This window comes from Physella acuta, unplaced genomic scaffold, assembly GCF_028476545.2.
Source record: "Physella acuta isolate Inbredline_101_S28 unplaced genomic scaffold, ASM2847654v3 ptg000078l, whole genome shotgun sequence".
NCBI lineage: Eukaryota > Metazoa > Mollusca > Gastropoda > Physidae > Physella > Physella acuta.
This window is the reverse complement of record NW_026731598.1, coordinates 288,353-309,709: the sequence shown is the minus strand read 5'-3', so window position 1 is coordinate 309,709 and position 21,357 is coordinate 288,353. Positions and strand designations below refer to the sequence as shown.

At 40.2% G+C, this 21,357-nt stretch overlaps 1 protein-coding gene across 2 annotated transcripts; it reads right to left on the bottom strand.

The window, feature by feature from the left end:
* Positions 1-42: 42 nt before the first annotated feature.
* Positions 43-20,087, bottom strand: LOC131953982 (neuronal acetylcholine receptor subunit alpha-9). 2 transcript variants are annotated; one of them, XM_059317448.1, is made up of 9 exons: positions 19,974-20,087; positions 15,650-15,792; positions 14,775-14,819; positions 13,674-13,783; positions 13,266-13,401; positions 12,088-12,358; positions 7,418-7,546; positions 6,075-6,301; positions 43-357 (listed from the first exon to the last, which is right to left on the bottom strand). In XM_059317448.1, the coding sequence occupies exons 2-9, from the start codon at positions 15,767-15,769 to the stop codon at positions 43-45; spliced, it is 1,353 nt and encodes a 450-aa protein (XP_059173431.1). In that variant the 5' UTR covers positions 15,770-15,792; positions 19,974-20,087. The 2 variants fall into 2 exon arrangements, with proteins under 2 accessions (XP_059173431.1, XP_059173424.1); XM_059317441.1 differs by lacking the exon at positions 19,974-20,087 and adding an exon at positions 17,536-17,614.
* Positions 20,088-21,357: the final 1,270 nt, after the last annotated feature.

Sequence of the window (21,357 nt, the reverse complement as noted above, 5' to 3'; positions counted from 1 at the left end):
AGGGTATTAGCTAAACAAACTGTACATACACAATAAAGCGCTTTACAAACCACCAATGATGACAATGAAAAAATAAGCTGTACAACAAGTGATCAATAGTGTCATCACAATTAGAAAAAAACGATCGAGGATGTGAGCAACTCTCATCCACTCCATGCACAGCTTCTCTTGGTTTCTCTTCTTCTCGTGTCGAATGAAATCCTCCTCCATGATGGCCAGTTGCCTCTGGAGAAGATCAGCCACTGGCTTCAGAAGCGCCAAGTATTTCGTCTTCAAGTCATCTTCATCATCATCACTATTATCATCCCATAAGTCATCTTCAGTGTAGCTCGACGTCGTTAAACTGGTAAATTTTTTCTGAGAGTTTGAAACATCTTTTGTTTAAATATCTTTTGTTAAAATATCTTTAGTTGAAAAATATCTTTAGTTGAAATATCTTTTGTTAAAATATATTTTGTTTAAACATCTTTTGTTAAAATATATTTTATTTAAATATCTTATCTTTATAGTTATTTAAATAGTTGTGTATTATGATATATTTAAAAAAAAATATTTTCTACTTTTTATTGTATGATTACATAAAAGCTTGGTATTAAAACTTTTTAAAATGATTTTTACCATCTCGTACACGAAGTATAGAGAAAGTATTGTAATCGTGTGTGTGTATGTATGTATGTATGTGTGTGTGTGTGTCTGTAAACACGATAACTTGAGTGCCGTTACAATTAGGTTGATGAAATTTCATATATAAGTATTATATCAAATTTGTAATTTCCGTATCAACTTTTCAGCCATTTCCGATAACCGGAAGTGGAACTTTTTCTACTTTCAAATTTTCAAAAGCCTATAACTTGAGTACTATTTCAGATAGATAAACGAAATTTAAAAAAATAAGTAAAATATCTAATTGCCTGCCTTCTTTCAAATTTTAAGTAATGTCCGTAGACCGGAACTAGTAATTTACGCTATTTCCGATTTCTCAAAAAAACGCATGTGAATTTATAAAGTAGGCCTACTAATAAGTAGCGATAGAGAGGAAGAGAGGGGACTGTAAGGCACGCTTGCAGCTTGTTTTCTAATGTCTCCCAGAAGAGAATAATATATATGGATTCCAGAAAGTTTAGGGGAGATCACTCCCGGTTTATTATCTGTACTTTACATTTTTAAAATTTACGACAGAGTTGCATGACTAAAAACCATTGCGCACCTAATGAACGTGATAACGTTCGTATAATAGTGCGAAATCGTTGGGTAAGACTGCCTACTAATTAAGTCAAAATTTTAATTAGTTCATTAAAAATTAATTAGCAAAGTTTAATGTCGCATTGTATTTTCCTCATGTCTTGACCCAAGTGCCAACTTTGAACCGAATCTGTCAGTTAGAAGTGCCCGAAATTTCGCTCGGGCGTTTAGATCTAGCAAGACTCACCACAGACTGACGAAAGAGGAAGCAAGTTAAATAAAAGCTTGTAATAAAAACAAGCAATCATAAGACATCCGAGGCTAGACTGTCTAAGATGGTGGCAGACGACAGAGAGGAATGGAGGAGGAGAGAAAAGAGTGCATACAGCTACCAGCTAGAGAGAGAGTAGAGTGCATACAGCTACCGGCTAGAGAGAGAGTAGAGTGCATACAGCTACCGGCTAGAGAGAGAGAGTAGAGGACATACAGCTACTGGCTAGAAACAGAGAGAGAGAGTAGAGGGCATACAGCTACCAGCTAGAGAGAGATAGTAGAGTGCATACAGCTACCAGCTAGAAAGAGAGTAGAGTGCATACAGCTACCGGCTAGAGAGAGAGAGAGAGAGAGTAGAGGGCATACAGCTACCGGCTAGAGACAGAGAGAGAGTAGAGTGCATACAAGTACCAGCTAGAGAGTTAATGGAGTGCATACAGCTACCAGCTAGAAAGATCGAGTAGAGTGCATACAGCTAACGGCTAGAGATAGAGAGAGAGTAAAGTGCATACAGCTACCGGCTAGAGAGAGATTAGAGGGCATACAGCTACCGGCTAGAGACAGAGAGAGAGAGAGAGAGTAGAGGGCTTTCAGCTACCAGCTAGAGGGAGAGTAGAGTACATACATTAAACACAAGATAGACGCCTTCATTAACCAACAGTTGAGTACAACCACAAGATTGACGCCTTCATTAACCAACAGTTGAGTACAGGCACCGACCACAAGATAGACGCCTTCATTAACCAACAGTTGAGTACAACCACAAGATAGACGCCTTCGTTAACCAACAGTTGAGTACAACCACAAGATTGACGCCTTCATTAACCAACAGTTGAGTACAGGCACCGACCACAAGATTGACGCCTTCATTAACCAACAGTTGAGTACAACCACAAGATTGACGCCTTCATTAACCAACAGTTGAGTACAACCACAAGATAGACGCCTTCATTAACCAACAATTGAGTACAACCACAAGATTGACGCCTTCATTAACCAACAGTTGAGTACAACCACAAGATTGACGCCTTCATTAACCAACAGTTGAGTACAGGCACCGACCACAAGATAGCCGCCTTCATTAACCAACAGTTGAGTACAACCACAAGATTGACGCCTTCATTAACCAACAGTTGAGTACAACCACAAGATAGACGCCTTCATTAACCAACAGTTGAGTACAACCACAAGATAGACGCCTTCATTAACCAACAGTTGAGTACAACCACAAGATTGACGCCTTCATTAACCAACAGTTGAGTACAACCACAAGATAGACGCCTTCATTAACCAACAGTTGAGTACAACCACAAGATAGACGCCTTCATTAACCAACAGTTGAGTACAACCACAAGATAGACGCCTTCATTAACCAACAGTTGAGTACAACCACAAGATAGACGCCTTCATTAACCAACAGTTGAGTACAACCACAAGATAGACGCCTTCATTAACCAACAGTTGAGTACAACCACAAGATAGACGCCTTCATTAACCAACAGTTGAGTACAACCACAAGATAGACGCCTTCATTAACCAACAGTTGAGTACAACCACAAGATTGACGCCTTCATTAACCAACAGTTGAGTACAACCACAAGATTGACGCCTTCATTAACCAACAGTTGAGTACAACCACAAGATTGACGCCTTCATTAACCAACAGTTGAGTACAACCACAAGATAGACGCCTTCATTAACCAACAATTGAGTACAACCACAAGATTGACGCCTTCATTAACCAACAGTTGAGTACAGGCACCGACCACAAGATAGCCGCCTTCATTAACCAACAGTTGAGTACAACCACAAGATTGACGCCTTCATTAACCAACAGTTGAGTACAACCACAAGACAGACGCCTTCATTAACCAAAAGTTGAGTACAACCACAAGATTGACGCCTTCATTAACCAACAGTTGAGTACAACCACAAGATTGACGCCTTCATTAACCAACAGTTGAGTACAACCACAAGATAGACGCCTTCATTAACCAACAGTTGAGTACAGGCACCGACCACAAGATAAACGCCTTCATTAACCAACTATTGAGTACAACCACAAGATAGACGCCTTCATTAACCAACAGTTGAGTACAACCACAAGATAGACGCCTTCATTAACCAACAGTTGAGTACAACCACAAGATTGACGCCTTCATTAACCAACAGTTGAGTACAGGCACCGACCACAAGATAGACGCCTTCATTAACCAACAGTTGAGTACAACCACAAGATAGACGCCTTCATTAACCAACAGTTGAGTACAACCACAAGATAGACGCCTTCATTAACCAACAGTTGAGTACAACCACAAGATTGACGCCTTCATTAACCAACAGTTGAGTACAACCACAAGATAGACGCCTTCATTAACCAACAGTTGAGTACAGGCACCGACCACAAGATAGACGCCTTCATTAACCAACAGTTGAGTACAACCACAAGATTGACGCCTTCATTAACCAACAGTTGAGTACAACCACAAGATAGACGCCTTCATTAACCAACAGTTGAGTACAACCACAAGATTGACGCCTTCATTAACCAACAGTTGAGTACAACCACAAGATTGACGCCTTCATTAACCAACAGTTGAGTACAACCACAAGATAGACGCCTTCATTAACCAACAGTTGAGTACAACCACAAGATTGACGCCTTCATTAACCAACAGTTGAGTACAACCACAAGATTGACGCCTTCATTAACCAACAGTTGAGTACAGGCACCGACCACAAGATAGACGCCTTCATTAACCAACAGTTGAGTACAACCACAAGATAGACGCCTTCATTAACCAACAGTTGAGTACAACCACAAGATTGACGCCTTCATTAACCAACAGTTGAGTACAACCACAAGATAGACGCCTTCATTAACCAACAGTTGAGTACAACCACAAGATTGACGCCTTCATTAACCAACAGTTGAGTACAACCACAAGATAGACGCCTTCATTAACCAACAGTTGAGTACAGGCACCGACCACAAGATAAACGCCTTCATTAACCAACTATTGAGTACAACCACAAGATAGACGCCTTCATTAACCAACAGTTGAGTACAACCACAAGATAGACGCCTTCATTAACCAACAGTTGAGTACAACCACAAGATTGACGCCTTCATTAACCAACAGTTGAGTACAGGCACCGACCACAAGATAGACGCCTTCATTAACCAACAGTTGAGTACAACCACAAGATAGACGCCTTCATTAACCAACAGTTGAGTACAACCACAAGATAGACGCCTTCATTAACCAACAGTTGAGTACAACCACAAGATTGACGCCTTCATTAACCAACAGTTGAGTACAACCACAAGATAGACGCCTTCATTAACCAACAGTTGAGTACAGGCACCGACCACAAGATAGACGCCTTCATTAACCAACAGTTGAGTACAACCACAAGATTGACGCCTTCATTAACCAACAGTTGAGTACAACCACAAGATAGACGCCTTCATTAACCAACAGTTGAGTACAACCACAAGATTGACGCCTTCATTAACCAACAGTTGAGTACAACCACAAGATTGACGCCTTCATTAACCAACAGTTGAGTACAACCACAAGATAGACGCCTTCATTAACCAACAGTTGAGTACAACCACAAGATTGACGCCTTCATTAACCAACAGTTGAGTACAACCACAAGATTGACGCCTTCATTAACCAACAGTTGAGTACAGGCACCGACCACAAGATAGACGCCTTCATTAACCAACAGTTGAGTACAACCACAAGATAGACGCCTTCATTAACCAACAGTTGAGTACAACCACAAGATTGACGCCTTCATTAACCAACAGTTGAGTACAACCACAAGATAGACGCCTTCATTAACCAACAGTTGAGTACAACCACAAGATTGACGCCTTCATTAACCAACAGTTGAGTACAACCACAAGATAGACGCCTTCATTAACCAACAGTTGAGTACAACCACAAGATAGACGCCTTCATTAACCAACAGTTGAGTACAACCACAAGATAGACGCCTTCATTAACCAACAGTTGAGTACAACCACAAGATAGACGCCTTCATTAACCAACAGTTGAGTACAACCACAAGATAGACGCCTTCATTAACCAACAGTTGAGTACAACCACAAGATAGACGCCTTCATTAACCAACAGTTGAGTACAGGCACCGACCACAAGATAGACGCCTTCATTAACCAACAGTTGAGTACAACCACAAGATAGACGCCTTCATTAACCAACAGATATGTGCAGATGCTGTTCTTAAGATGGATCGTTACACAAGAAGAAGGCGATGTAAGTTAACCATTAGGTTGGGCACTTTCCTTAATTGTTACGCACTTCTAATCCGCCATTGTTAATCAATGTATCATGTGGCCTGCCTCTGTCTGCCACACAAGAGCTCACGTATAGATTCTGTAGTAGAAATTACCCAATAGATACGGTATCCTTAAATCTTATTTCATATAAAGCACGTCTAGTTTTGACTATACGATTGCTTTTTTCCTAGCGTATCAAGTTCTTTAGTCTAATAAGCCACAAAAAGCACTCAGCCAAAGCCCCAGGGAACCAAGCATAATATAGTGAATCACAACACAATAACTAAAGCATCTCATCACCACCTACACGTAAGGCATCCAAGAACGAACCCGAGTTGATGTCTGAGATTTTCTTATGGTGTGGCACATCCAATATTCCAAACGTGTCAAGTTTCCGCAGGTACGTGAAGGCCAGGGAGTGCAACCAGCGCGGAACTTGTCGGTTTTTGTTGCCCTTATGATGCACGTTGAGTACCATAACACTGAGCAGAGTCGACAGGGTGACCAAGCACATGACCGATACAAAATATAGACCTGACAAACAGAAGCTTACAATGTTTACAGTCAAATGCTTACAGTCACATGTTTACAGTCACATGTTTACAGTCACATGTTTGTGATTAGTCAAATGTTTACAGTCACATGTTTGTGATTAGTCAAATGTTTACAGTCACATGTTTGTGATTAGTCAAATGTTTACAGTCAAATGCTTACAGTCACATGATTACAGCAAATGATTACTGTCAAGTGCTTGTGCTTAAAGTCAGTTTGTTAGTCCATTACTTCGTTTGTCGTCAGATCAAGTTAGTACTTTAGTTCGTTGGTGGTGAGACTAAGTGAGTTGATTTGTTCAAATGTCAAAAGTTAGTGGTGCGACTAAGTTAGTTGATTTGTTCAAATGTCAAACGTTGGTGGTGAGACTATGTGAGATGAATTGTTCAAATGTCAAAAGTTAGTGGTGCGACTAAGATAGTTGATTTGTTCAAATGTCAAACGTTGGTGGTGAGACTAAGTGAGATGAATTTTTCAAACGTCAAACGTTGGTGGTGAGACTAAGTGAGATGAATTGTTCAAATGTCAAAAGTAAGTGGTGCGACTAAGTGAGATGAATTGTTCAAATGTCAAACGTTGGTGGTGAGACTAAGTGAGTTGAATTGTTCAAATGTCAAAAGTAAGTGGTGCGACTAAGTGAGATGAATTGTTCAAATGTCAAACGTTGGTGGTGCGACTAAGTGAGATGAATTGTTCAAATGTCAAAAGTAAGTGGTGCTACTAAGTGAGATGAATTGTTCAAATGTCAAAAGTAAGTGGTGCGACTAAGTGAGTTGAATTGTTCAAATGTCAAAAGTAAGTGGTGCGACTAAGTGAGTTGAATTGTTCAAATGTCAAAAGTAAGTGGTGCGACTAAGTGAGATGAATTGTTCAAATGTCAAACGTTGGTGGTGAGACTAAGTGAGTTGAATTGTTCAAATGTCAAAAGTAAGTGGTGCTACTAAGTGAGATGAATTGTTCAAATGTCAAAAGTAAGTGGTGCTACTAAGTGAGATGAATTGTTTAAATGTCAAAAGTAAGTGGTGCTACTAAGTGAGATGAATTGTTCAAATGTCAAAAGTAAGTGGTGCGACTAAGTGAGTTAAATTGTTTGTGTACCCAGCAGTGGATAGTGCTCCGACGACGGAGGTACCAGATCAGCGACCATCAACAGAAACACGGAGAGCGACAGGAGGACCGTGATCTCTAGCGAGATTTTTTCACCAGATTCTGCTGGCAGTATAAAGCCTGAACGACAAAACAAACGTTCAGAATGTTGAGATCGTCATTGGGTACAGTCGCCTCAAGTTTTTGTTGAGACCGTCATTGGGTACAGTCGCCTCAAGTTTTTGTTGAGACCGTCATTGGGTACAGTCGCCTCCCGTTTTTGTTGAGACCGTCATTGGGTAAAGTCGCCTCAAGTTTTTGTTGAGATCGTTATTGGGTACAGTCACCTCAAGTTTTTGTTTAAATCGTCATTGGGTACAGTCGCCTCCCGTTTTTGTTGAGACCGTCATTGGGTACAGTCGCCTCAAGTTTTTGTTGAGACCGTCATTGGGTACAGTCGCCTCAAGTTTTTGTTGAGATCGTCATTGGGTACAGTCGCCTCAAGTTTTTGTTGAGACCGTCATTGGGTACAGTCGTCTTTGGGTACAGCCGCCTCAAGTTTTTGTTGAGATCGTCATTGGGTACAGTCGCCTCAAGTTTTTGTTGTGACCGTCATTGGGTACAGTCGCCTCAAGTTTTTGTTGAGACCGTCATTGGGTACAGTCGCCTCAAGTTTTTGTTGAGACCGTCATTGGGTACAGTCGCCTCAAGTTTTTGTTGAGACCGTCATTGGGTACAGTCGCCTCAAGTTTTTGTTGAGACCGTCATTGGGTACAGTCGCCTCAAGTTTTTGTTGAGACCGTCATTGGGTACAGTCGTCTTTGGGTACAGCCGCCTCAAGTTTTTGTTGAGATCGTCATTGGGTACAGTCGCCTCAAGTTTTTGTTGTGACCGTCATTGGGTACAGTCGCCTCAAGTTTTTGTTGAGACCGTCATTGGGTACAGTCGCCTCAAGTTTTTGTTGTGACCGTCATTGGGTACAGTCGCCTCAAGTTTTTGTTGAGACCGTCATTGGGTACAGTCGCCTCAAGTTTTTGTTGAGACCGTCATTGGGTACAGTCGCCTCCCGTTTTTGTTGAGACCGTCATTGGGTAAAGTCGCCTCAAGTTTTTGTTGAGATCGTTATTGGGTACAGTCACCTCAAGTTTTTGTTTAAATCGTCATTGGGTACAGTCGCCTCCCGTTTTTGTTGAGACCGTCATTGGGTACAGTCGCCTCAAGTTTTTGTTGAGACCGTCATTGGGTACAGTCGCCTCAAGTTTTTGTTGAGATCGTCATTGGGTACAGTCGCCTCAAGTTTTTGTTGAGATCGTCATTGGGTACAGTCGCCTCAAGTTTTTGTTGAGAACGTCATTATTTACAGTCGTCTTTGGGTACAGTCGCCTCAAGTTTTTGTTGAGACCGTCATTGGGTACAGTCGCCTCAAGTTTTTGTTGAGATCGTCATTGGGTACAGTCGTCTTTGGGTACAGTCGCCTCAAGTTTTTGTTGAGACCGTCATTGGGTACAGTCGCCTCAAGTTTTTGTTGAGATCGTCATTGGGTACAGTCGTCTTTGGGTACAGTCGCCTCAAGTTTTTGTTGAGACCGTCATTGGGTACAGTCGCCTCAAGTTTTTGTTGAGACCGTCATTGGGTACAGTCGCCTCAAGTTTTTGTTGAGACCGTCATTGGGTACCGTCGTCTTTGGGTACAGTCGTCTTTGGGTACAGTCGCCTCAAGTTTTTGTTGAGACCGTCATTGGGTACAGTCGCCTCAAGTTTTTGTTGAGATCGTCATTGGGTACAGTCGCCTCAAGTTTTTGTTGTGACCGTCATTGGGTACAGTCGCCTCAAGTTTTTGTTGAGACCGTCTTTGGGTAAAGTCGCCTCAAGTTTTTGTTGTGACCGTCATTGGGTACAGTCGCCTTATTGTTGAGACCGTCATTGGGTACAGTCGTCTTTGGGTACAGTCGCCTCAAGTTTTTGTTGAGATCGTCTTTGGGTACAGTCGCCTCAAGTTTTTGTTGAGACCGTCATTGGGTACAGTCGTCTTTGGGTACAGTCGTCTTTGGGTACAGTCGCCTCAAGTTTTTGTTGAGATCGTCATTGGGTACAGTCGTCTTTGGGTACAGTTGCCTCAAGTTTTTGTTGAGATCGTCATTGGGTACAGTCGCCTCAAGTTTTTGTTGAGACCGTCATTGGGTACAGTCGCCTCAAGTTTTTGTTGAGATCGTCTTTGGGTACAGTCGCCTTTTTGTTGAGACCGTCATTGGGTACAGTCGCCTCAAGTTTTTGTTGAGACCGTCATTGGGTACAGTCGCCTCAAGTTTTTGTTGAGACCGTCATTGGGTACAGTCGCCTCAAGTTTTTGTTGAGACCGTCATTGGGTACAGTCGCCTCAAGTTTTTGTTGAGATCGTCATTGGGTACAGTCGCCTCAAGTTTTTGTTGAGACCGTCATTGGGTACAGTCGCCTCAAGTTTTTGTTGAGATCGTCATTGGGTACAGTCGTCTTTGGGTACAGTCGCCTCAAGTTTTTGTTGAGACCGTCATTGGGTACAGTCGCCTCAAGTTTTTGTTGAGATCGTCATTGGGTACAGTCGTCTTTGGGTACAGTCGCCTCAAGTTTTTGTTGATACCGTCATTGGGTACAGTCGCCTCAAGTTTTTGTTGAGACCGTCATTGGGTACAGTCGCCTCAAGTTTTTGTTGAGACCGTCATTGGGTACAGTCGTCTTTGGGTACAGTCGTCTTTGGGTACAGTCGCCTCAAGTTTTTGTTGAGATCGTCATTGGGTACAGTCGTCTTTGGGTACAGTCGCCTCAAGTTTTTGTTGAGACCGTCATTGGGTACAGTCGCCTCAAGTTTTTGTTGAGATCGTCATTGGGTACAGTCGCCTCAAGTTTTTGTTGTGACCGTCATTGGGTACAGTCGCCTCAAGTTTTTGTTGAGACCGTCTTTGGGTACAGTCGCCTCAAGTTTTTGTTGTGACCGTCATTGGGTACAGTCGCCTTATTGTTGAGACCGTCATTGGGTACAGTCGTCTTTGGGTACAGTCGCCTCAAGTTTTTGTTGAGACCGTCATTGGGTACAGTCGTCTTTGGGTACAGTCGTCTTTGGGTAAGGTCGCCTCAAGTTTTTGTTGAGATCGTCATTGGGTACAGTCGTCTTTGGGTACAGTTGCCTCAAGTTTTTGTTGAGATCGTCATTGGGTACAGTCGCCTCAAGTTTTTGTTGAGACCGTCATTGGGTACAGTCGCCTCAAGTTTTTGTTGAGATCGTCTTTGGGTACAGTCGCCTTTTTGTTGAGACCGTCATTGGGTACAGTCGCCTCAAGTTTTTGTTGAGATCGTCTTTGGGTACAGTCGCCTCAAGTTTTTGTTGAGATCGTCATTGGGTACAGTCGCCTCAAGTTTTTGTTTAGATCGTCATTGGGTACAGTCGCCTCAAGTTTTTGTTGAGATCGTCATTGGGTACAGTCGCCTCAAGTTTTTGTTGAGATCGTCTTTGGGTACAGTCGCCTTTTTGTTGAGACCGTCATTGTGTACAGTCGCCTCAAGTTTTTGTTGTGACCGTCATTGGGTACAGTCGCCTCAAGTTTTTGTTGAGACCGTCATTGGGTACAGTCGCCTCAAGTTTTTGTTGAGACCGTCATTGGGTACAGTCGCCTCAAGTTTTTGTTGAGACCGTTATTGGGTACAGTCGCCTCAAGTTTTTGTTGAGATCGTCATTGGGTACAGTCGCCTCAAGTTTTTGTTGAGACCGTCATTGGGTACAGTCGCCTCAAGTTTTTGTTGAGACCGTCATTGGGTACAGTCGCCTCAAGTTTTTGTTGAGACCGTCATTGGGTACAGTCGCCTCAAGTTTTTGTTGAGATCGTCATTGGGTACAGTCGCCTCAAGTTTTTGTTGAGACCGTCATTGGGTACAGTCGCCTCAAGTTTTTGTTGAGATCGTCATTGGGTACAGTCGCCTCAAGTTTTTGTTGAGACCGTCATTGGGTACAGTCGCCTCAAGTTTTTGTTGAGACCGTCTTTGGGTACAGTCGTCTTTGGGTACAGCCGCCTCAAGTTTTTGTTGAGACCGTCATTGGGTACAGTCGCCTCAAGTTTTTGTTGAGACCGTCTTTGGGTACAGTCGTCTTTGGGTACAGCCGCCTCAAGTTTTTGTTGAGACCGTCATTGGGTACAGTCGCCTCAAGTTTTTGTTGAGACCGTCTTTGGGTACAGTCGTCTTTGGGTACAGTCGCCTCAAGTTTTTGTTGAGATCGTCATTGGGTACAGTCGCCTCAAGTTTTTGCCGCGTGTATCAAACAAAATCACTCAACCGATGCCACTTCAATTAGGGAAATCTCTAACAGCCTCAATCCTCTTATATATATACTATAGGCTTACTTCACTCACATCCGCAGATTTTTATAGATTAATCCTCCCACACTCTAATAGCTAAATGTTTTTACACTCAATAATCATTAGGATTTTCAAGTTAATGAAGAATTTGGGTTTAAAATTACTTATCTTTAAATGTTCTATATAAAAACAGCTCATTAAAATTATTTAACTTTCAAAAATAGTTATTTTTTCATAAAACTTGGCTTTCTTACAATTTTAAAATAGCCCACAATGACCTACAAGTTCTATCTACAAAGATTGACATAATGACCTATATGAATGTCTTACATAAAACTATCTACATAAAATGTCTTACCTAAAATTGCAACAAATGAGATCAAACAACAGGGTATAACCAAGTTTGTGAAATAAAAAAATGGTTTCCTGCGGACAAGTAAACTGAAGGTGACATCCCGGTAAGGTTCCGGTACCCCGTGAAAGTAGCGTGTCGTGTCGTAGGACGTGAAGTTGATCAGGCGCCATTCCGTGCTGGGGACAAAGTTGCTCAGGTCGGCACTGGACAGGCTGCTGGTGATGTAAACTTGGTGGGCGTTGTAGGACAGGGAACCAAATGTCAGGAGACACGTCTGCAACAGGACAGGGAACCAAATGTCAGGAGACACGTCTGCAACAGGACAGGGAACCAAATGTCAGGAGACACGTCTGCAACAGGGCAGGGAACCAAATGTCAGGAGACACGTCTGCAACAGGACAGGGAACCAAATGTCAGGAGACAAGTCTGCAACAGGACAGGGAACCAAATGTCAGGAGACACGTCTGCAACAGGACAGGGAACCAAATGTCAGGAGACACGTCTGCAACAGGACAGGGAACCAAATGTCAGGAGACACGTCTGCAACAGGGCAGGGAACCAAATGTCAGGAGACACGTCTGCAACAGGACAGGGAACCAAATGTCAGGAGACACGTCTGCAACAGGACAGGGAACCAAATGTCAGGAGACACGTCTGCAACAGGACAGGGAACCAAATGTCAGGAGACACGTCTGCAACAGGACAGGGAACCAAATGTCAGGAGACACGTCTGCAACAGGACAGGGAACCAAATGTCAGGAGACACGTCTGCAACAGGGCAGGGAACCAAATGTCAGGAGACACGTCTGCAACAGGACAGGGAACCAAATGTCAGGAGGCACGTCTGCAACAGGACAGGGAACCAAATGTCAGGAGACACGTCTGCAACAGGACAGGGAACCAAATGTCAGGAGACACGTCTGCAACAGGACAGGGAACCAAATGTCAGGACACACGTCTGCAACAGGACAGGGAACCAAATGTCAGGACACACGTCTGCAACAGGACAGAAACATTTGAATTTGACATAAATCTAGTTCACAAAAAAGGCGACATTTTATCAAATAAAGTTGACATACATCTAGTTGACATAAAAAAGTCGTAGTTTTATGACACCAAATTCTGAGTTTTAAACTTGGCCAAACCGAAACAAACTTAGAACATAGAACTGAACATCCAACCTGTTTATCAAAAGGGAAGAAGGTGACATCTATTTTACAAACAGAAGTGATCACCGTTGGGTAGTGGTATTGGCAAATTCCGTCCCTTGATACAACCACATTAAAGCCAGTGTTAATGGCGCCACCTTCACCTGCGCTGCGCATATATATATATATATATATATATATATATATATATATATATATATATATATATATATATATATATATATATATATATATATATATATATATATAATATATATATGTATGTATATGTATATATATATATATATATATATATATATATATATATATATATATATATATATATATATATATATATATATATATATATATATATATATATATATATATATATATATTGCATTTGTTGAAATAAGAACTAAGATAAGCTGAGGTACATACCTATCATACATTGTCAGATCTGGAACCCAGACATTTTTAAATGGCACAACCAAGTGGGTGATGTTACTGTACTTGGACGGCTGCCATGTCAGGTGACAGTTAAACCAAGTCTGGCAGGATATACCACAGATGTGGTTCACAGAAACACAGAGGCCACCATCCCATTACACATTTCTAGAAGCCACCACCCCATTACACATTTCTAGAGGCCACCATCCCATTACACATTTCTAGAGACCACCACCCCATTACACATTTCTAGAGACCACCACCCATTACACATTTCTAGAGACCACCACCCCATTACACATTTCTAGAGGCCACCATCCCAACATTACACATTTCTAGAGACCACCACCCCATTACACATTTCTAGAGGCCACCATCCCAACATTACAGATTTCTAGAGACCACCACCCCATTACACATTTCTAGAGGCCACCATCCCATTACACATTTCTAGAGACCACCACCCCATTACACATTTCTAGAGGCCACCATCCCAACATTACACATTTCTAGAGACCACCACCCCATTACACAATTCTAGAAGCTACCATCCCAACATTACACATTTCTAGAGACCACCACCCCATTACACATTTCTAGAGGCCACCATCCCATTACACATTTCTAGAGACCACCACCCCATTACACATTTCTAGAGGCCACCACCCCAACATTACATATTTCTAGAGGCCACCAACCCATTACACAATTCTAGAAGCTACCATCCCATTACATATTTCTATAGGCCACCAACCCATTACACAATTCTAGAAGCCACCATCCTAACATTACACATTTCTAGAGGCCACCATCCTAACATTACACATTTCTAGAGGCCACCATCCTAACATTACATATTTCTAGAGGCCACCAACCCATTACACAATTCTAGAAGCTACCATCCCATTACATATTTCTATAGGCCACCACCCCATTACACATTTCTAGAGGCCACCACCCAATTACACATTTCTAGAAGCCACCATCCCAACATTACACATTTCTAGAGGCCATTATCACAACATTACACAATTCTAGAAGCCACAACCCCAACGGTACATACCTACTACATCTGGAAGGACATAGACTTACCATCTTCAACCAGGCGTTTACCGTGAGTCGCTGTGTATTTGCAGCCTGTGATCAGAATCATTAATGAGTAACAGTCATTCATTATTTTAAAGATTTTTGTGTCGGCTCAGTATCAAACCGGTGAATAATCTATTGATAATAATTATTATTCATCAATTTCTAATGATTTTAATAACAAATTATGTATATATATATATATATATATATATATATATATATATATATATATATATATATATATATATATATATATATATATATATATATATATATATATATGTGTATTTATGTATGTATACATTTTTAATTATCGCTTGTTTTCATTTGTTTTGATGATTTTTACCCATATAAAACATTAAAGAATAGCGTTATAGTTGGTTATTCTTGCGTGGAAAGTTTTCAAAGTGTGGACTCAAAACAGGTGAGCAAAAGTCGAATTGTCCACGTCAACACAGGTGAACTAAAGTCGAATTGTCCACGTCAACACAGGTGAACTAAAGTCGAATTGTCCACGTCAACACAGGTGAACAAAAGTCGAATTGTCCACGCCAACACAGGTGAGCAAAAGTCAAATTGTCCACGTCAACACAGGTGAGCAAAAGTCGAATTGTCCACGTCAACACAGGTGAACAAAAGTCGAATTGTCCACGCCAACACAGGTGAGCAAAAGTCAAATTGTCCACGTCAACACAGGTGAACTAAAGTCGAATAGTCCACGTCAACACAGGTGAACTAAAGTCAAATTGTCCACGTCAACACAGGTGAACAAAAGTCGAATTGTCCACGTCAACACAGGTGAACTAAAGTCGAAGTATCCAACGTGTGGCCATCTTAAATGGACAAGACATAAACACCGTTTAAAAGCCATTGTTTACCAGTTCAATAATTTGTCGAATAGTCAATTCTACATAGATATGTACGGCCAGATTTCTTTCACACACAGGTCGAATTTCTTGAGTGTAGTTATTGAACAAAAAGCCATAGAGATCCGACATTGATTGTCCAGCATTTGAGCTGACTTTAATTTAAAAATAAAATCACAAATATCATTAGTTAAATTTCACAAATATTTTCAATTTTTAGTTTCATAATAACGTCTGCTGAATACTAGCAGGCCTACTTTATAAATACATTTGCGTTTTTTTTTTTTTTTTTGAGAAATCAGAATAGCGTAAAGTACAACTTTCGTTCAGTGGAAATTACTTAAAATTTGAGAGAAGGCAGAGAATTAGATAGTTTACTTCTTTATGAAATGTTGTTTATCTAGATCTATGTGAAACAGTGCTAAAGTTATAGGCTTTTGAAAAACTATAAGTTGAATAAGTTCCACTTCCGGTAATCTGAAATCGCTGAAAAGTTGATACAAAACTACAAATTTCATCAACCTAGCTGTAACGGCACTCAAATTATCGTGTTTACGGACATACAAACATCCACACACACACACACACACACACACACACACACGGACAGAATTGCAAAGCCCAGTTTTTCCGACTCCATTACGCAAAAGGCGCAGAAATTGTGATAAATCTGCATTTATAATTTTTGCCCGATTAAAATAATTCCCTTATTCTCCGTATATGATGAATTACTGAGGTGTAAAATGATGAAAACTGTCAAAATTTAATGTGATATTTGTGCACGATTACGATACCTCCTCTATACTCTGTACACGAGAAAGTAAAAAAAACGCAATGGAACATAAAACCAGCAGGAAAATGAAGCGCGCTGAAATTTTAAGCACACGGTAAAAAAAAAACCGCACAAACATGAAAGAGCGCACAAAATGCTGCTTACAAAAACTATTATGGATATGCAAGGTGAGCGTTCAAATTTGTGTATATCCATTTAGATGAGGAAAAGTCGTTGAATTTCATAATTATACTTACTTATTCGCCGGGGATCCCTCTCGAGTATTCAATTTAATAGTTGCATTGTAACTAACTACATCATAAAGAGTGAATAAATTTAGCATTTTTAATTAATAAACTACATAATTCAAGAAGAATCATGTTTAATATATGGGCTAGTTGGTGATATAGGGCAGTGTAATAAAGCGCTGAGTTTGTTTTTCTTTCTTATTTTTCAAAGATGTATTCCATCTTTATTGTGTTTGTTTTTGTGTGAGCTCTTCTTTACGTCTCATCAAATTAGCCAATTGCCTTTTTTTCTGGTGACCTTTAATGATAATTGCTATATGGTACAGGTAAAGAGAAAAATACAACATCTGGTTTTAATATTTTGATACATTTTTCAGTTCAAGGATTTGTTGTACCCGTAGGAACCTGACAATCTATGTGGCAGGTGAAGTAGAGTTCACCTGTTTCAGATACCTCGGCATACAAGGAGATATTGTGGTCAGCACTATGCTTAGCAGCCTTTACTTTCCCTAACGTGAATGAATCAGGTACCCATCAGAGCTGGGTGGACTCAGTGAATCAGGTACCCATCAGAGCTGGGTGGACTCAGTGAATCAGGTACCCATCAGAGCTGGGTGGACTCAGTGAATCAGGTACCCATCAGTGCTGGGTGGACTCAGTGAATCAGGTACCCATCAGAGCTGGGTGGACTCAGTGAATCAGGTACCCATCAGAGCTGGGTGGACTCAGTGAATCAGGTACCCATCAGTGCTGGGTGGACTCAGGGACTGACATGAACCCGGGATCAGAACTCGATTCTTTCTAGTTAGCAGTCATAAGCTCTAGAATTCGATAACGTCGTCCCAGAATTTTATTGCAGCAAAAGTTTAAAAACGTACCGGCTAAAACGTGGTACAATAATCCAATGAGAAGAACCATCGACATTGTAGTGTTTGTCTCAGTAGTTTCAATAACAGCGTTGAGTTTGACTTTATCAGTCGATCTGCTTTACAAATCTTCTTTACTGATGATCCTGGCCATGCACACACATGCAGTCCGTGTTATCTTTTGGAGCGAGGGAAATGTTACACGTCATCTGAGTTGGCATGCACATCAGAATCACTTCAGGATCACATCAGAATCACTTCAGGATCACATCAGAATCACGTCAGGATCACATCAGAATCACTTCAGGATCACATCAGAATCACGTCAGGATCACATCAGAATCACGTCAGGATCACATCAGAATCACGTCAGGATCACATTAGGATCACGTCAGGATCACGTCAGGATCACATCAGGATCACGTCAGGATCACATCAGAATCACGTCAGGATCACGTCAGGATCACGTCAGGATCACGTCAGGATCAGCTTAAGACATGAAACAATCCTAAACCCACTGTACTGGAGACTCTAAGATTCAAAGAAACATGCTTTTGTTGTGTATTGTTTTTATGGCTATCATTATAAATCTAAATAACAGTCGAACGATTTAGTCATTAACGTGAGATAGTGTTGTGTTCTCAGATATAGCCTTAAGATTCACTTCATCTAGTCGTATTATAACTGTAGAAGAGTTTTTTAATATAATTTTGTATTTTTATTTTCCTGTGTAAAAACATACTGCCTAAGAACAATGGTATTTGTGAAGCATTTTTTGAGCTCCTCCACCAGTAGTTCAGGGGCTCCAACATTTCGCTAACCTTCTAAACTGAGTAGCAGAGTATGAACATGGTTCAGATTGACTATCTCCACGCCGACATGGTCTGTGTGAACTCCTGTACACGGAAATGATTCTAGCTGACTGTACTCGGAAATGGTCTGGCTGACTGTGCACGGAAATGGTTCTAGCTGACTGTACACGGAAATGGTCTGGCTGACTGTACACGGAAATGGTCTAGCTGACTGTACACGGAAATGATTCTAGCTGACTGTACACGGAAATGGTTCTAGCTGACTGTACACGGAAATGGTTCTAGCTAAATGTGCACGGAAATGGTCTGGCTAACTGTGCACGGAAATGGTCTGGCTGACTGTACACGGAAATGGTCTAGCTGACTGTACACGGAAATGGTTCTAGCTGACTGTACACGGAAATGATTCTAGCTGACTGTACACGGAAATTGTTCTAGCTGACTGTACACGGAAATGGTCTGGCTAACTGTGCACGGAAATGGTCTTGCTGACTGTACACGGAAATGGTCTAGCTGACTGTACACGGAAATGGTTCTAGCTGACTGTACACTGAAACGATTCTAGCTGACCGTACACGGAAATGGTTCTAGCTAACTGTGCACGGAAATGGTCTGGCTGACTGTGCACGGAAATGGTCTGGCTGACTGTACACGGAAATGGTCTGGCTGACTGTGCACGGAAATGGTCTGGCTGACTGTACACGGAAATGGTCTAGCTTACTGTGCAAGGAAATGGTTCTAGCTGACTGTACACGGAAATTGTTCTAGCTGACTGTACACGGAAATTGTTATAGCTGACTGTACACGGAAATGGTCTGGCTAACTGTACACGGAAATGGTTCTAACTTTTCGCGACTAAAATCAGAAGGATTTACACTTCATATGTAGGTATATAACCTTTATCACTTAGAAGGGAAACCAATTAGACTAAAGCGAATTGTACAATTGGGTAACATTAAAAAAAAAAAAATTAGTGACGTTAAAACCTGCTCTACCAGCTTTGTCTAGGGGGGGGGGGATTTTTCGCAACAAAACGCAAGGCATTGTACTGGATTAGTGAGTAGATAACTTTTAAAAGAAACAAATTGTATTAAAGCGTATTGTGTAACAGTTAAATAAGAGAAATGTGGTGGGTAGGACGCTTTTTAGCCAAAGCAAATGGGAAGGATCAACACCGGAACGGGTGAGAAGATGAATCATGTATCACTTAGAACAGAAACCATTGTATTTACGCGTATATATATATATATATATATATATATATATATATATATATATATATATATATATATATATATATAATTGAAATTGAAATTAAAATAAACAAAGGAAAAGCGGTGTTTTTAAAAATACTGAAGCAACAAAATAAGTTAGATTAGAATCTGTGTAAGTTTTTTTTTAAAATAAGAAACATTTATTGTAGTGTAGATCTAGATTAAGTTTTCATGTACATGATTTGAACAATAATAAATAGATCTAATTTAATTACATCAATTTACAATAATTTACATCTATATGAATACGGTACAGAATAATCATAACTTTTTTTATAACAAACGTTTACCGTGTAGAGTAGTGTAAACTGTAGACTGAAGTAGCTGCCTGGCACTTTATAAGTAAAAATAAAAATGGGCTTACCGCAACGGCATATACATCTGAATACGTTTCTAGATTTAGAAAAGTAGATAGATTTAGAGGTTGATAAATATCAGCGAGTAGTTTTAATCAATGTTTAAACATCTCATTGGCTGTTCATGGAAACAACTTCCGTGTTGTGTCTTACTATTTTTAAACTGCTTTACCACGTTTCATGACCTACCACAATCGCCACAATCATTTCACATATTTGACTTTTATTTTACGAAATAATTACCTATATATTAACTAAAACTATAGTGAGATTCTGTGGCGTCGCTATGTCGGGTGTCATACGGTGCGGAAGAGGCGTAGCGGTAGGGGGGGGGGGGCGGGGGTGCGGACCGCACAGGGTGACACCATTTAGGGAGGGGGGGAGGGTGACACAAAGGCAAAAAATAGCAAAATATACAGAAAAAATGATAATTCCACTTAATTAAGTGATTAATTAGAGTGTTAAATAGTCTTTTAAGAGCAAATTAGACAAATCCCGACAAGGGTGGAGGGGGGGGGGGGGGGGGGGGGTGACACCATGACGTAAATCTGATAATGATAGAGAAAACATGCTACATCAAGCTGACTAGAGATAAATATCGTTAGTATTATATCTGAGCACATTTTAAAGAAATCGCCGTGGGGGCGGAGGTGAGTGGGGGAAAGTTACATTACAACGTTGCAAAATATGCATGAGGTAAACGGTTTGAGTGAGAATCGTAATAACTTATGTGTTAAGCCATGTAGGGGGGGGGGGGGGGGATGTAAAAAAATTAAATACATAAAAAAATATATATGTGAATACATATACACATGCGTATATATATATATATGTATATATATATATATATATATATATATATATATATATATATATATATATATATAAATATATATATATATATATATATACATATATATATATACATATATATATATACATATATATATATATATACATATATATATATATATATATATATATATATATATATATATATATATATATATATATATATATATATATATATATATATATATATATATATATATATATATATATATATATATGTATATATATATGCCTACATAGGCCTATAATTTAAATATATGCCACATACGCGTACATGTATGTGTAGAAGCTTTAATCACTGCAGACGTAATAGTAACGATGTTTATCTTTAATCTGTTAATAATACAGTTGGATGGAGCATTGTTTTCTCTAAATTTAGCGCGTTTACGTCATGATGTCACCTCTATTCTTTGTAATAAATGACGATTTGTACTTAAATGGCTATTTAACTTTAATTAATCTTTAAAGGAACTAGCAAAAAAGCATTTTTCTGTACATTTTGCAATGTTTTGCTTTGTTGTCGCGCCTCCAAAAGTGTCA